At 43.2% G+C, this 16,078-nt stretch overlaps 2 protein-coding genes across 6 annotated transcripts in view; both read right to left on the bottom strand.

The window, feature by feature from the left end:
- Positions 1-16,078, bottom strand: part of RPL31 (ribosomal protein L31) — a 662,822-nt gene that overhangs the window by 34,029 nt on the left and 612,715 nt on the right. The gene's annotated exons all lie outside the window — the stretch shown is intronic.
- The window catches only part of NPAS2 (neuronal PAS domain protein 2), a 97,624-nt gene that overhangs the window by 26,139 nt on the left and 55,407 nt on the right, over positions 1-16,078 (bottom strand). For 2 of the 4 annotated variants that reach the window (XM_052664886.1, XM_052664888.1), the window contains 4 exons: positions 14,772-14,863; positions 11,683-11,772; positions 6,503-6,623; positions 5,461-5,574 (listed from right to left, as the gene is read on the bottom strand). In XM_052664886.1, coding sequence (XP_052520846.1) covers positions 5,461-5,574; positions 6,503-6,623; positions 11,683-11,772; positions 14,772-14,863 — 417 coding nt within the window. The remainder of the gene's footprint in view (positions 1-5,460; positions 5,575-6,502; positions 6,624-11,682; positions 11,773-14,771; positions 14,864-16,078) is intronic. The other 2 variants (XM_052664890.1, XM_052664889.1) reach the window with 1 other exon arrangement.

The raw sequence follows: 16,078 nt of genomic DNA, 5'->3' as shown, positions 1-16,078 counted from the left end.
TTTAAACAGACATTTTAAAAATCCTACTTTATAATTTGCAGGGTCCGTTGGAAAGAAAAACACACAGTGCCTTTAGGAGTTCAATAGTGAGCTCTTTGAGAGCACAACAGAAAAACAGTTTACATAGGATGAAGTCTAAGGCTGTGATGATATTTACACTTAGAAGTCTTGGAGTGCTTTTCTCAGAAAGTGTCTGATGAAAATTTGGAACAGGCTATAACCAGGTGGGGCCGGGTAACAGAGGGCACGTGTGTTTCACAATTAAATGATTTAGACAACATATCCTGAATAGGGAAATGTTTACTGGTTAGCTGACTGTGCTCCTTCACGTGAGTTCTAATAATTTTTGTGGTTACCTATCAGATCTGCTGCTAGAGCTACAACAATTTGTTTGCAGTGGAGGTATTAAATGACCTGCAAATATCATGTAAGAAGATAGAAATAAACTGATTTGCTTGTACACAGAATTTAAAAATAAAAGGACCAGGAACATTAAGGACAAGATGTTAAAAATAAGTAATATATAAAGCCCTTAGCTGCTACAGATAAAAAGATTTTTGCCCTCAGGGATTCAAATCATGCCACACAAAATGAATGAAAGCATGCTTTAAAAAAAAACAGATGACACATTATTCTGTTAATAATAGCACAGCCGCGGGTTGCTCGGTCATCTTATTTTAACTTGGGATGTTTAAAACATATTCTTTCTGTAAAAGCAAGCTTCTCATTTATGTCATTTTAAAGAAGAAATCCTTCTTTCCTATTTTGCAAATAAATGCTAATGTTTAAAGAACCAGTTTTAGTGACTGCCAAACAAACTGAATGGTAATTTCTAAAAACATGAGCAAACAGACCAGCACAAAACCAAGAGTGTTTCATATAAATGAACTCAGACCGCAGATAAACAGAACATTCAACAATTAATATATGTAATTAAGAACTCTAAAGTGCTAATGGCAAGCAAGGCTGCACTCAGTAGCTTTGAGTGAACAACAGTGACGGTCTCCATACATCACTGTCCATTTGGATCTGCTCTCTCCTTTTTCCTCCTCCTGCTCTTCATGCTGCCATCCTATGTGGATCCGAACCCCATGCAGACTGTTTAGGACATGAATTTTTTTGCTGATGTGTCCACAGAGAGCCTGTCGTAAGCTATGTATGTTTCTAGCTGCAGCTTCTACCACTTTGTTCACAGTAAATAATAATATGTGGCTGTCAGTTCTCATCAAAACATTCATTTCGAGTTATTCTTGTTATCAGATGTTTCCGCATATGCTTGTAGAGGCTCAAGATCAATGTGTCTTCTGTATAAATCTGTTTATTTCCTTCAAAATGGAATTCAGACTAAGTTAATCATTCTGGGAGTGTTTTGTTGTTTTTTTTTTTCTCCTCCCTGGCACAATCATTTCCTTGATAGTTATTGTTATCTCTAAGAGACACATCAGCTAACAGTGGAGCTATCTGCTATTATTAGCACCCAGTAACAAGATAATTCCTGAGTTTCCATATAATTGGGAACAAAGATGCAGAGTTTTAAATCCCACTATAATATTTAATTCTACTACTCGATCATGAGCTCTTTCCACAAAACAGTTATCTGCTCCTTTAGGAGCAAAACCTCAGGCCTTTTGGCTACAAGGCCACATCTGCCCCTTTAAAGGTGCTGATGGTTCTTTTTGCTTTTGGTGAGCTATTTGGAAGGCAGATCTCAGGTTTTGTCCCTTTCAGAAGTGTTTAGGCAAGTATGTCACCTCAGGAATACAATAGCAAAGTCAATATTAGGTTACATGATTGTAAAAGATCTTCTGTATATAAACGAACAAACAGTTTTTCACAGGGGGGATAAATCCGGCTCTCCTTATCTTTTATAATCGGAGTGAGCTATTAAGCGGCTTTGTAAAATAATTTATGCTCACTTAAATTGACATTTCATACTGGAAGATAAATATTTCCTTCAACTTTTTGGAGAATTGTCTTTATTTCTTTCCTCCCCTCCCAGCCCTCAGATCAAACTGGCAGGGCACCACTACACTACGCACTGGTTGGTAATGCTGACCTGAGTCTGCCCCATTCCACATCCTGCCTGTCAACAGGGGCAGTGGTGGCACTCAGTTCCCTCAGATATCTGATAGATTCAGCTCTCCAGGTTGCAGGAAAGGCCTCAGTTAGGTGAATGGAGATAATCCTGGGAGGGATGTGGCCCTGGGCACTCTGCTCTGGGTAGCCCTGCTGGGGTTGCAGGGATTGGGCTAGAGGGACCCAGGGGGGGACCCTGCCAGCCTCAGCCAGCCTGTGAGCCTGAGATTTAAGCACTCAGAATACTGGAAGGCATTCCTCTTTGAAACAAAACAAAACAACACAACAACAACAAACCAAACAAACAACCAAAAAATATCCTGTAATATTTTCTTCTGTGAGCAACAAGGCCTTTCTCACCAAAGCTGATGGTACACAAGAGATGGAACACAACCCTCCTGTTCTGAGTGGCCCAGAGACCATCTCTCTGGGGACTCCTCAGTCTTCTTGTCAGGTTACAGCCCAGCTCTTCTCACTGAAGCTTAATTAATGATGATTATATAATCCTCCCAAATAGAAAATCAAATCTCTTGTATTTGATTTAGCACAGGCAGTGACTCATACAGTTGCTCAGCACAGCTTGCGCTGCTGCTTGGCTGCTCGACCCCTCATGGCTGGACACAGCTAATTTGAGGGGGTGCACTCCTGTGCAGGCAGCTTGTGACACATCCCAGGTGCAGAAACAGCTGCCAAAACGCTGCAGTAGGTTATCACAGAGCACAAACCATGCCCAGAACTAGCTTAGGTGAATGCTGATGTAAACCTGGCTTGGGCTGGAGCAGCTCCTCTCGCTTCCAGCTATAGCTGCACAGAGAGCTCTAGGGACAGTGATCTTCTGAAAGACTGAACACATGCCAGCAGCAGTGGGAACTTCACCGGCAGTTTCTGGGAGCTGCATGTGCATCCCCCTGCCCTGCACCATCTCCCTTCCGAGATGGGAAAGCTACTCCTATACAGGCTCTGTATAGGCTGCGTGAGGTCTGGATCCCCAGCAGCAATCCTGGTGACAAGTCGCCATGGTATAAATCAGGTATTTGTTCTGCTTTATAAAAAATAAATCTCACTGGCATCTCAGTGTTAAACGGCCTTCAAAGCTGAAGAGGGAATTAGCCCCACAGCCCCCAAAGAAGTTAGGGAGAGCAGCTAAGCCCCTAAGACTGTCTAAGTCTCAGTCCTTCCATTTAATCCATTCAAACCCATCCCTATATGATGTTCTCAGCCATAAGTCACAATGTGATTAACAGAGAAGGTACAAGGGAAGAGGGTTGAACTGTGAGACCCCAACACACATCACCCTCTTCCCATAAGTATCACAGTTATGTTGGCAATGAAAAAGAGTAAAACAAGTCTGAGCGGTAGGTCATGTAAAAGGTTATGTAGAAGTAGGATAAATCTAGTGACATTTCTGTTAAAGAGGCCAAAGATGCACCTACCCATACTTCAAAACACTCAACAAAGGTTGAAAAGAAGAGGTTAGGACTGTTGTTAGGACCATCCCTACCACAACACTAGGCCAGTGGGAATGGGGCATCTTAGCGTTCTGGGAAGACCCCGTGCTGGGGCAGCAGGGCCATGCAGACAGAGAAGGCTCAGGAAATGCTCAGCAAATTGCAGAAAAACAAAGGTAAAATTTGGCACTGGACAGCTAAACGGAGCAGCAAAAACTTGTATTTAGAGAAGAACATCCTGTATCCGTCTCCCATGCGTAAAAACATGCTCACACTTCTACTGCTGTGAAAAGCTACAGGGAAAAGCATTCTTGAATACATTCATAAGGAACATCTCCAGCTAATTAAGCTTAATTTGCAATTTCTGTCCTCCGCTACCTCATTTTTTTTTACCATAGCCTAGCCTCTGCAATGGGAAGAGGGAGCATCATCTCACAGATCAGGACAAGTGCCAGGCCCTCCCTCCTGACCAGAGTCCATCTGCAGCAGATTGGGGAGAAACTGGAAGAGGTGACATGAAGTGGAGAATTTAGAGAAAAGTGGCACATGGAAGAAAAAGCAGAAAATTGAAGCAGAAAGCTTGTGTCTTATTTCTGAGCTATAAGCTGGAGTCCTTGCAAAATACTTTTGTATGTTCTGAAATCAATATGCTCGCATTTAGTCTGTGTGCATTAAGCTAGGGGAGATATCTGGAGCAGCAGAAAAATGCAAGTTGCATCTTTCTTCTGAGAAATAGCCACTGATCCAAATGCAGGGATGTGAAATCTCTAACTGGGAAGAGGACAATGTTAAAGTCACATGAAAATAAAAGGCTGAGAATCCTTGAGAAAATGGATCAGAAATTCCCCTGGTAGAAATGTATCCTTATGAGTCAGCACCTGAAATCCGATTTCTGCTCTAGAAAACAGAACAGCTTGGTGTGTGCGTCTGCCACGCGGCCGCATTTCTCTCCATTCAAACTAGAAAGCATACAGGCGGTTGCATTTTTATACAAATACAGCCCCAAACCGTATGGCACCAAGTAAGAAATACATGCCTTCATGCTGCACGTAGGTTTCTATTCTAGTCATGTGGCTCAAGACCAGAAAGTTAAACGGGGACAGGGACATTTCTTCACAGTGTGGTGTGCGGTTTCTGGAAAGCACAGTGGGGAATTTTTGCTGAGGATGACCTATTTGGAGCAATACCAGCAACTTTTGAAATGCCACTCCAGAGTTCAATCAGACAAGTAACTACAGCGAACTCGAGCACGCAGGAGAGGGGAAAGCGATATAAAAAAAAATTTCATTTCTGACACTAAGAATTGTGGAGCAATCTGTTTGTTAGGGAGCACGTGAGCTAGAAATCTGCCCCTTGTCCCTTGAAAGATGGTTTCCTAAGGATGACCATGCCACAGTGCGGGCTGTGCCAAGTGCATTTCTCTCCCCGTGCTGTGGCATCAGGCTCTGTGGTGCTGGGTAGGAGTGGGAAATGGCAGCCTAAGGGGAGGCCTTAGGGTACTGCAGCATCGCCCTTCTCCACAATGGCTCTGTGGGGATGAGAGGGCAAATCTGATAGGCTATTGCCTCTGGCACAGGCTGGGATGCGTGTTCCACATAAGCCAGTAGATAGAGTGGCATTCCCTTTGTGTAGCTAATGGGTACAGCTGTAACTCAAAGTACTGGGGAGTACAACCCAACCCTCCTCTGAAGCTGGCGGTATTTGCAAATTTGCCCAGTGTCCAAAGCAAACAAAGGGCATAAACAACAGGAACTGACAATTTTGGCCATTTCTCATTCAGCTTTTGCAAATCAGCTGTTAGATCCACACGAAGTGAAATCTGCCCCACAACATTACAAAAAGCCCGTGCAGTACAAGCCTGTGTTTTTCAATGGAGCAATACTTACAGACCATTTTACATAGCTAAAGTAACATTTATACAACGATTAAAGCTTACCATTGCTGTAAGACCGAAAATTTCCTACAAATTTTATGTATTCATATGTTGGAAATTCCTTTGGGTTCAAACTTCCTCTCAGAAGATGACAATAAAACTCTAGTTCATTGTCAGCTGGATTGTTAAAAGAAGAAGAAGAAGAAATAAATATACTATTTGAGCTAAACACAACCCCAATCTTGCAGCACAAGAGCAGTGTGTTACCACTCAGAGTCCTACACATCAAGAAGCAATAAGTGGCAGGGCCAAAGCCCCTGCAAGAGCTCTGGGTGCAACTGACCTATGCGGGCCTCTTCTCTTCCACCATCTTCACCATAGCACTGACAAAACATTGGCATATTGAGGTAGAGAATTGGATCCTACAGCTACGACTCTGTTTTCTGTTTAGGTTTTTCATGACTCACAGCTGTTTTACATCTTGTGTTGCAAAACTATGCCTAATTATTTCAAAAAATCTATTAAATTAACTTCAGCATATTAACTATGAGCTGCAAGATTTATATATGCAGTAAATTAAGCAGCTGTACATCTCACATTATTGTGTGCTTTCTGCTTTCCTTCATCTTACCTCCTAGAGTGAATAAGGTTGAGGCATATAAAAGGATTTTTAAGAAAAATAAATTCAATTTGAAAAAGAATTATGATGATTTTATAGCTACTTTTCAACTATAATGCAAAATGAAGGTATGCACCGCTAGCATATCTCTGAACAGCATCTTACTTTAATGGGCTGAAATATCAATTAAGATGTGATTTGTCTCAGGCAAACTGTTACCACTGGCTAACCTATTTTCCTCAGCTGTCTCAAAAGATGCTATATTTAATAATTAACACAACTGCAAGTACTTTGCCTATAAAATAAATGCAATGAGTTTAATTTAAAAATAGTACCAAAGGGTCATGCCAGGTGGCAAGATCTCTTTGAAATGCTATGAATGTAAGTTTTATAATGCATGCCTCATAAAAAAAACCTCCTTCTGTGAGAAGTTTTTTATCCTACCCACGCTTTTTGATTTACTGGGAAAGATAAAATAAAACTTACTTTTTAGGTAATCCGATGAGGCAGAATCTGTCATAAGCATACAGGAAGATAACATCTTATAAATTTCTGAATGTTCTTGTTCTGGGAGGAAATTTAACAAGTTCTGATCCAAGACATCACACTGCAAAAACGAACAAATAGAAATATTGATATTAAACAGGAATGTCACAACAAGCATCACCATGACATTCACATTGCATGATGAATCCTTCTTCCAGGGGATGTTCTGCCATGGACATCACTTTGTAGCACTGGCAGAACCCTAGGATGGGGAATTGGTGGCCAAGAAGGCCAATGGCATCCTGGATGGTAGCAGAAATAGTGCGGCCAGCGGGAGCAGGGAGGTAATCGTTACTCTGTACTCAGCACTGCTGAGGCCTCACCTCAATGCTTTGTTCAGTTTTGGACCCCTCACTACAACAAAGACATCAAGATCGTGGAGCAAGTCTAGAGAAAGGCAATGAAGCTGTGATGTGTCTGGCGCACAAGCCTGATGGAGAGCAGCTGAAGGAATTGGGGTTATTCAGTGTGGAAAAAGGGAAGCTCAGAAGAGACCTTATCACTCTCTATGATGACCTGAAAGGAGGCTGTGGAAAGGTGGGGGTCAGCCTCTTCTCCTGCAGAGTTAGAAATAGGATGAGAGGCAATGGCCTTAAGTTGCACCAGGGGAGGTTCAGATTGGACATTAGAAAGAATTTCTTCTCAGAAAGAGTGGTGAGGCCGTGGCACAGGCTGCCCAGGGAACTGGTGGAGTCACCATCCCTGGAAGTGCTCAAGAACCGTGTGGATGTGGCACTGAGGGACGTCAGTGGGCATAAGATGACAGACTTAGATGATCTTGGTCTTTTTCATCCTTAACGATTCCATGAATTCATGGTGCCACCAGCACAAGCCCTCTGGAACTGAATGTCCAGGTGTTTCCAGCCTTGTGGCCAGCAGGAAGGAACTCAAAATGCATCCAACTGTGATGAGTGAGAGCTATTCACTGGTACAGGGACTGGGGAACAGAAAGACGGAACCATTTCTGTACAAGGCCATGACCGGCCCATGGTGGATAAGACAAGAGTATGCCACAAAGTTGCCAAGAAAAAAAATCTCCCTGTATTCAGTGCAGTGACCAACATAGTGCCTGACAAGCCTACCTCAATGGATGTTGTGAGATAAAGTAACCCTCTAATGGCATTAACTTGCATTCATCTCACTAGAGACTACTTAGGGCCGAGCTGACGTACTGACACAGCTCCATTGTATCATCAGAGCAGCTGCTAGCAGACTGCACATTTGTGCTGAAAATGTGTTAGCCCTGTACGAGACTGGCAAGTTATTAATCATCATCATTTATTCGTATATTTACTTAAGATTATGCTTTGGTTTCCCTCCGCTTTCTACCCAGGCCTGCTCTTCTCTACGTAATTCCTATTTGGGGTAGGAAAATGCAGTGAACATACTTCGAAAATTAGAGTGGGACAGTTTGTACCCTTACCTTGATGCAATAATATATTAATTTATTCAATCACAAGTATTTATTAAGCGTGCTTGCTACGTGAATACTCCTTTTGTGAAGAATACTTGAAAATTATTTTTGTGACTTCAATATGTACCTCTTCAATACACAACCCACTGATATCACATGTGATACAGTCATATATAAATATCCACATTATAGTCACACAGAATATTTTACATTGTTCACATAATTTTGAGAATGTGAACACCAAAGAAGGGAAACCGCTGTGCTGAGTGCAGTTCAAGGCTTACAGCACAGTCTTGGAAAAGTAATTTTCCTTCCCAATCCTTTTCTACCTGTAAATGGTAGATAATGATGCTTATCTACCAGTCTCACACAGGTGTCATGAGGGTTAATTACTCTCTCATCCACTCAGCAGTAGCTGCAGGAGGGCTGGAAGGACCTGCTCACTGCTAAATGCAGGCCATCTCCACACCTGATGTCAGCTCTCACTGCTCCTCACATTCACTACTGCTTTGTTGGTGACCTTGGGATGCACTTTCAGAGGTGCCCAGTGCCAAGACAAGAGGCCGTGGGCACAAACTGGAACACGGGAGGTTCTTTCTGAACACCAGGAGCACTTCTGCGCTGTGTGGGTGACAGAGGACTGGCACAGGCTTTCTGCAGGCTGTGCGGTCTCCTCCTTGGGGATCTCCAAGGCCCTGGGCACCCTGCTCTGGGTGGCTCTGCTGCAGATGTGTTGGGCCAGAGAGACCCAGGGGACCTTGCCAGCAACAGCCAGTCTGTGGTTCTGTGCTGCCTTTTGTCTCCATGTTATGATCAAGTGCTGCAGTATCCCTTCTGTTTAGAGATAGGACAGAACAGATAGAATCTACTTCACGTATTTTACAGCTTTTGCTATTGAAAGAGGTCAGGAACACCTGTGGAGAAATGCACAGAACAACTTCTGGATCTCATCCAACTCAGGAATACAATAGTATTCTTGAATCAATATGCCAACCAGGAACCTATTGACAGGCCAAAAATAAAGAGATGAGTAAATACACCAGTCTCACTGGAGCTGTAGGAAATGTTATGCAAGCTCCTTCTGTACCAGGCCTGAAGAGCAGCCACCTGGTACCATGACAAATAGGTGAAAGGTGAGGGGAACAAAATGTAATCACCGCTGACAAAAATGCATACGGTGGAGGGGAAAGTTTGCAGCTTTGCCCAATCGCTCTGCAGTGAGCAGCTCTGTAAGCCCTGATGTTTAACTAAAGCACTCACCACTGCCCTTGGTCAGTAAGCAGGTGCAGCACTTTTTGCCTAAGTCCAGTAGAAAGAAAGCAGAGTTTCCTCCTGTGGGTTGGAAACTGGCATTCTGCCATCTGCATTTAGCTGTTTCGTGAAGCAAAGCTGATAAGAAGAAGCAGGGGCGACCCTCTTCCCAAGGCCAGCATGGTTTCAGGGGTGTAGTGTATCAGCTGATGCTAAATGCTTTGAGTTGTGACCAGATTTACAGTAGTTCATTTCACTTTAACTACAGCCAGTCTAACCACATTAGCTAAACCTTTCTTCACATCAGCCAACCCTGGGAGAAGTCTCCAAATCTTGCAATAATAGACTATTTAGAATTACCACAGAGGCAGCTGGTGTCTGAAAACGCTCCATGAAACTTAGGGAAGCTGAATAAAAGAGAATTGGATATATTTACTCTCAGCACCAGAGTCTTCCATGATTTTAATGAAAAAAAAATACATCAGATTTGTGGATAGGGGCCCTCAGAGAGCCCTGCTTTGTGCTCTGCCCAATTGTGCCTTCCTTTCTGTGCTCAAAGCAGCAGATTTACACAGTATCTTCTTTTTCCCCTGCACTCACAGAGGAGGAAGAATTGGTATGGTGTCCCTCCAACAGTGACTGAATGTAACTTACCAGTAAATCCTGGCTGTTAACAAAGTAAGTGATGTAGATTTTCCAGATAGTGCTCTAATTAGTTTTAGAACTTCAGAACACGAATAGAAAGGACAGCTGAGATTTCCCATGAGTGGCACAGTGAATGTGGGCACATGATTTGCGCACCTCGGGCTGGAAGAAGCCAGCTTGCAAAACATACTGCATGGGTACAGACTGATGGGGCAGGGTTTGCCACTATTGCTCTGTCAGCCCTGAGGTCTGTGGGACTTCTGCTGCTGCCTTCAGGCTGGTTCCCAACCCTGGCTGCAGCGAGCTGCTTTGATGGGAGCAGTTATGGAGGTAGCTTGCTTGTTTTTGGCAAGGGTCTGACATCAGTGGTCCTCCTGAACAGATAAGTATCTGCAGCAGATCTACCATGTCCAGGAAGATCAGTGTTTGCAAGGACAGGGCTGCCCCCCACCAGCTCAGGCTGCCCAGGGCCCCATCCAACCTGGCCTCGAGCTCCTCCAGGAATGGGGTACCACAGCTTCTCTGGGCAGCTGTGCCAGCGCCTCATCACCCTTTAATTAGGTAATTTCTTCCTAAAATCTAACATAAATCTCCTCCTTTTATTTTAAAACCATTCCTCCTTTGTCCTATCACTATCAGATAGCGTAAAAAGTCATTCTTCCTTCTATTTATACGTTCCCTTCAAGTACTGGAAGGCTGCAGTGATGTCTCCCAGGAGCCTGCTCTCCTCCAAGCTAAACAAGCCCACTTTCCTCAACCTGCTCCAGCCCTCTGATCATCTTCGTGGCCCTCGGCTGGACCCGCTCCAAGAGCTCCACATAAATCAGTAAGCGTATGAAAACACAGGAGTTTGCATGCAGGACAGCTTTCTCTCTGCCTTTGATTTGAAGACAAATGTCAGGAAATAGTCAACCACTGGGTTCTCAACTGTTTACGATTAAAGAAAACTGGAGTAGATAGATTGAGTTCAATCTGTTGTTGCATAGCAATATTCTTGCATTTACCAGGAGCTGCCGCCTTTCATCAAGTTCCTTTCGCCTCAGAAGAAAATAATTTTTGTTTGTACTACAGGAAGGTAGTGTGTGTGAAATACATTTGGCTGAGTGGAAAACAGCACGTATTTGGTGAAAAAGTAAATGAGAGAAAAATAATTGTAATTTTCTGAAGAACATGGGAACGGTGGCAGTGAAATAATGATTTGGCAGGTATTGTTTTCTCCTGGGCACACATTTATTTGAGACTGAGCTACTAAAAATGAGTGTTTGGATTAATACTTCATTACTGCACCATTCCTCCCAGAGCAGCCTTAGCAACAGGAGCAGAGTCCAGCGCAGCCACTCTCTACTGCATTCACAGCAACATCTCCACAAGCAGCTCAAGTAGGGGAACAGTTGCCAGATACCTTCTGCCCCTCTGAGTGCAGTGGGGTTTATGTCTTTTACCTCCGTGGAGCAGAATAAGGCCCTTAGCAAGCTCCTTGCTGGGCTGAATTAGCTTAGAAATCAGAGATGGAAAAGATCAGCCAGGTCAACCCATCCCTCCCTCGGCCAGAGGATTCCCACAGAGCTTTTTCCATTCAAACCCAAGTGCTTCATAGCAACAAAAACTTGAATTGCATGAATCATGCTGAGAGGGAGCAAAGGAGAATCAACAGCAACAACTGGCATAACGTAGGGACAAAAACTCTCCCTGCGTTTGCATGGAAACATCCCCTCACCCCATCTCCCACCCTCTTGTGTCTGTTTTTAACACGGCAGGGCCCAATCCTATGGTTTTTAGTAGAAAAAAAGCTTGTGCCAGAGTTACTCACTGGTAAATGCCCTAGAAGAGGTGTGATGCTGTCAGACACGTAGATGATGCTCCCACCTGTGGTTACTGCTATGATGAAGCCGTCCAATGCCTAAGGAAAACATGCAAGTGGAGAGTGCTTTAGTAGGGAAGGGGGGAGTAAACAGCATGTCTCACTGCATGTTGATCAAAACCATTTTACTTCAGCACCGTATTGTTGTTGAGTCGTAGAAACGTTATCTCACGCTGCAGAACAGTAATTCTCTGATTTTACAGTCTGATTTAACTTTTACAACACTCTTTGTAGTCTAGCAAAACCTACTATTGAAGCAACAAAGGGCTCCCAGGAATATTTCATGTCTCAGTTTTTAAATTAATCACACATTTTAATAATGCAAAATGACTAAGACTGGATCCCTTGGAAGTTATTAAAATGAAAATTTGAGCTCTGTGTAAATATCAAAGGACGATGAAAGGATGCAGTCCTATCTCAAAATGGTAGTTCTCTTCAAAACTCATAAATCTCAGTTTGTATAAATGTAATGTTGTATGTTACTGGGCTTTCATGTAAGTAAAAGCAATGCAAATGATCAAATAATCCTTAGTCTGACTTTTAATTGAGTGATTTACTCTAAAGGTCATGTTACTGGATTACTCATTCAAAGAGAAATTCCCCCTTCCACAGAGCTTCTTCCTCACTCGGGTCCCACCTTGCAGTGAGCCCCCTCATGCCTAGCACTGCAAGGACCAATCCTCTGCACAGCAGCAATTTCACCTCCAAAATTAGTTTCTTCTTTATTCTGAGCTGGGAAGCTTTGAGATCAATCTCCTTCTAAATTAAACCTAGGTAGACTTCCAGATTTAAAGCAACGTTTCACCTACTCTGAGCAGATCACCTCAAAAATTCAGAGTCGATAGCAGATGCTCAGAGACAATATTAAAGCCTCATCATGACCGAGAAACCACTGGCAAAGTGCCTTCAGGTGGAATGGGTCAGTGGTTTCTCTGCCAGGTCACAGGTGAAGCTGGTGCTGACTGCCCTACTGGAGCAGCACAAGTGCCACGAGCAGGACTGAAAATTTCAGGTGCACTCCAAAGACAGGTCTGTGTCCAACAGCCTGGTGGTGGTGGTGGTGGCACCGGGTCACAAACCCTCCCTGCAAAGCTGGGCCCCCCTCCAAGACAGGCTTGCATCCTGCAAGCTGCCGAACATCCTTCTCCCCTGCTGACTTCAATAAGGGTAAGAATTCTGAGAACACTAGAAATGCTAATTGTTTGGTAAAAAAAAAACATAGGAGAGCACAAAGCCTTGAATAAAGACACAAACATATGTTCCTTTTTTCAGAGAATGCTGAGCACCCACAACTATTTAAGTCAATGGGAATCTGCTGGTGCTACAATCCTTTGAAAAGCAGGTCAATAACTTACACCCCAGCAGAAGAGTATGTGTTTAGCATTTCTGAAAACCCTCCAGCTGCCTAACCCTCCAGTTACTGTGATTTTGTTAATCTAAGTGCAGAGGATATGTTTTTCTTCAGTATAGTACATTCAAGCTGTTTTCTAAAAGGCATGATATCTGTTAACCCTCAGAAGAGAGCAGTGGTATCACAAGGCAGCTGGATTGTGCATGTTACTATGGTGAAGGATGTTTTTTCTTTTTATTATTTTTTTAAAACCAAGGCTTTATTTCATATTCAATGCAAATCATACAAAGTGACTCATATCAGACTTTTGTGGTGAGATCAAGCTAATGTGTGCATACATAATTCTGTGTTTATTTACTTGCAGTCCTCTTCCAGCATGAAGATGGCATGTGGCTCATCAAAGCTTTCTGGACTGCAACAATCATGGATGGACCAACAGATCTGGTCCCCACACGTGTGTAATTTCCTTACTTTTCATTCAGTAAAAAGGGGCTGTTTTCAGGAAAGCTGACGTAGTTCTGTGGTAGGACACGACTCCTTTGAATCAATGCTTGAAAAAATCCTTCCCATTCTTTGTTAACAAAACAGGAAGAACTTTAAGAAGTCTTGTCCAAATGCTAATAAAGTAAGATTAGAGGAAAGGCAAAAAAAGAAAAAAGAAGTGACTACTGAACACCTGTCTCAATAGGACATCCCAATCCCCAACATCAACTTGAAACTCACATTAGCAGGAAGGTATTTTACAAACCAGGAAGTTTGAAAGCAAGTGTTTCTTACTTTAAAACTGTGTGGCTGATACAAGCAGAATCAACAGTCAAGACATCTAGCAACATGTTGGTTCCTGAGGGAACTGTTTTTAATGCAGACTGAAAGAGCAACGTATGTCAGTGCTCCTGAGCACTACATTGGAATCAGTGGCCATAGGTACAGTATGCACGAAGCATCTCTCAACCCTGAATCTGGGGCATCCCATCACAGTGAACTTCAGCATGTTTTCCATGGGAGAAGATCATTGTTAAAGAAGGTTCTAGCTGTTACTAAGAGAGAAAAGTGCATTCTAGCAGCTCATTTGCATTTCATCTCAAATGTGCATAAACGCCATTGAGTCACCTCCCTTCAAATCCCTGCTAGTGTTAAAAGCACCTATGGTGTAATTTAAAGATAATTTAAAACCTATCATTGCAAAATAACCCCGCTCTCTATTAGAATAAAAAGTGTTTGATAAGGGCCTGGAAATTCATTATAGTGGAAGTATTTACTGCATCAAGCCTGCAGGAGCTGTCAGGTTTGATCTGGTTGTACAGCACCTAGCACTAAAGGGACGTGACACTGCTGTGTTGTAGGTGCTACTCTTGCATAAATATTAATAATAGCACATTACGAGATCAGGAGATGAACTGCTGCATGCCCTTTCCCTCACCCCAGGTTGTGAAAACAAAATGTAATCTGTGATTCAAATCTCTTTCGGATTGCATTTCTTGGAGCTCTTTGCAGGGTGCTGCAGCAGCAGTGCTGCTGGTGCAAGGGTGAGCAGCAGCACCATGAGACAACTCGCACCCTTTTGCTTGATGGGCAAACACAGGGGTACCTCAAACCTCTTTTGGAGCTGCAAACCACATCTTATTCTAGAAGCATGGGCATTTCCACAACTGCTAGGCAAAATTAGCAGAGCTGTATGCACGTTCACCTCCAACATCAGCTGGGTGAATTCCTCGTTGCTGAGAAATGAAGGCTTCCAGTCCTGCTGAATGTCAGAAATCTCCGTCTGTGCTGACACTTCTAGATAAATAAAACATTTCATCTTTTAAAATTCAGAGAAACTTATATTTTGCAAGACTACATACGAAAAGGTAGAAATTATCTGTATATTCAAAAATTTCATTTTTCAAGTACGGGTTTTGCATACAGACAGAGAGAATAATGACTGCCTCAACTGGCCCAAGCCTGAAGTATTTTCCTCTGTTTTTGTTCAACTCAGCTTGAACCAGCTTCTGTGGGAACTTGTATTCACCTAGCCATTGGCATCAGTTAGCATTACTAAAGTATTGTTCAAAGATAAAAACATTTTGCTCAAAATGAAGATCAAGATGAGGTTTGGCACATGCCAAATTGGAATTTACAACATGCTGCTTCAAAATTAGGACACCCAGGAGCTAGAGTTCAGCCTACAGCTACTGTGTCAAATGAAGAATAGCAAAAATACCCCTTCAGAGAAGACCCAAAGCCCTATAACCCTAAACACCAGAGGAATTCCTCCATTCACCAAAATGCAAGTGATACATAGGAACTGCATCACTTTGGGAAATGTAAGAGTTGGAGCACTGGGGATTCCTCCCAAATCCTGTCTGAAGGGGATCTTCCATACTCAAGCCCTCATAGGCATCCTCCATGTCCGCATGGATGGTGCCCATGAGGATGCTCCTGCTGTCAGCAAAGCCCATGGATGAGTGGTGCCTGAGTGGAGTGCAGGCACACCAGAGTGACAAATCATGACGTAGCAGTGAAACGTGGCACCGTACCAGGGATAGCTGGGTGCACTGTGGTAAGCTCCAAAAAACAGCAACTTGTGCTAGCTTTGCCTGAGAATTGCCAGACTTGTCAGACAGTGTTATGGGGTAGATCTTATGATTTACAGAATCTGGTGCTGGTTTTGTTCACTGCTCACTCTGCTTCTCCAAACGGGCTTCGTCGTTCAGTACTGACGTAGTGAGTAGTGAGGGGATGCTGAGTGCAGCCTGCCTTTTCCTTTCAGCACCACCTGCTAATTAATCCCATTGATTAACACTAACAGAGCACGCAGTACCCAATGCTCCTCATTCCAAGCACATAGGCAAACTGGCCAGGGAAATGAAAATAGCTCAGTGCTATTAAAGAGAGTAAATTTATAATGTTGCCTGTGCATATTGTCTCCTAGAAATAAATGAAAGTTCTGTTCCAGGTTTATGAACGGAGACAGTGAGTTCAGCTTGCTGTCTGCACTGCTGGGGCTGTCAT

This window comes from Tympanuchus pallidicinctus, unplaced genomic scaffold (genome assembly GCF_026119805.1).
Source record: "Tympanuchus pallidicinctus isolate F22 unplaced genomic scaffold, pur_lepc_1.0 scaffold6, whole genome shotgun sequence".
In the NCBI taxonomy this organism is placed as follows: Eukaryota; Metazoa; Chordata; class Aves; order Galliformes; family Phasianidae; genus Tympanuchus; species Tympanuchus pallidicinctus.
This window is presented reverse-complemented; position numbering and strand designations above follow the sequence as displayed.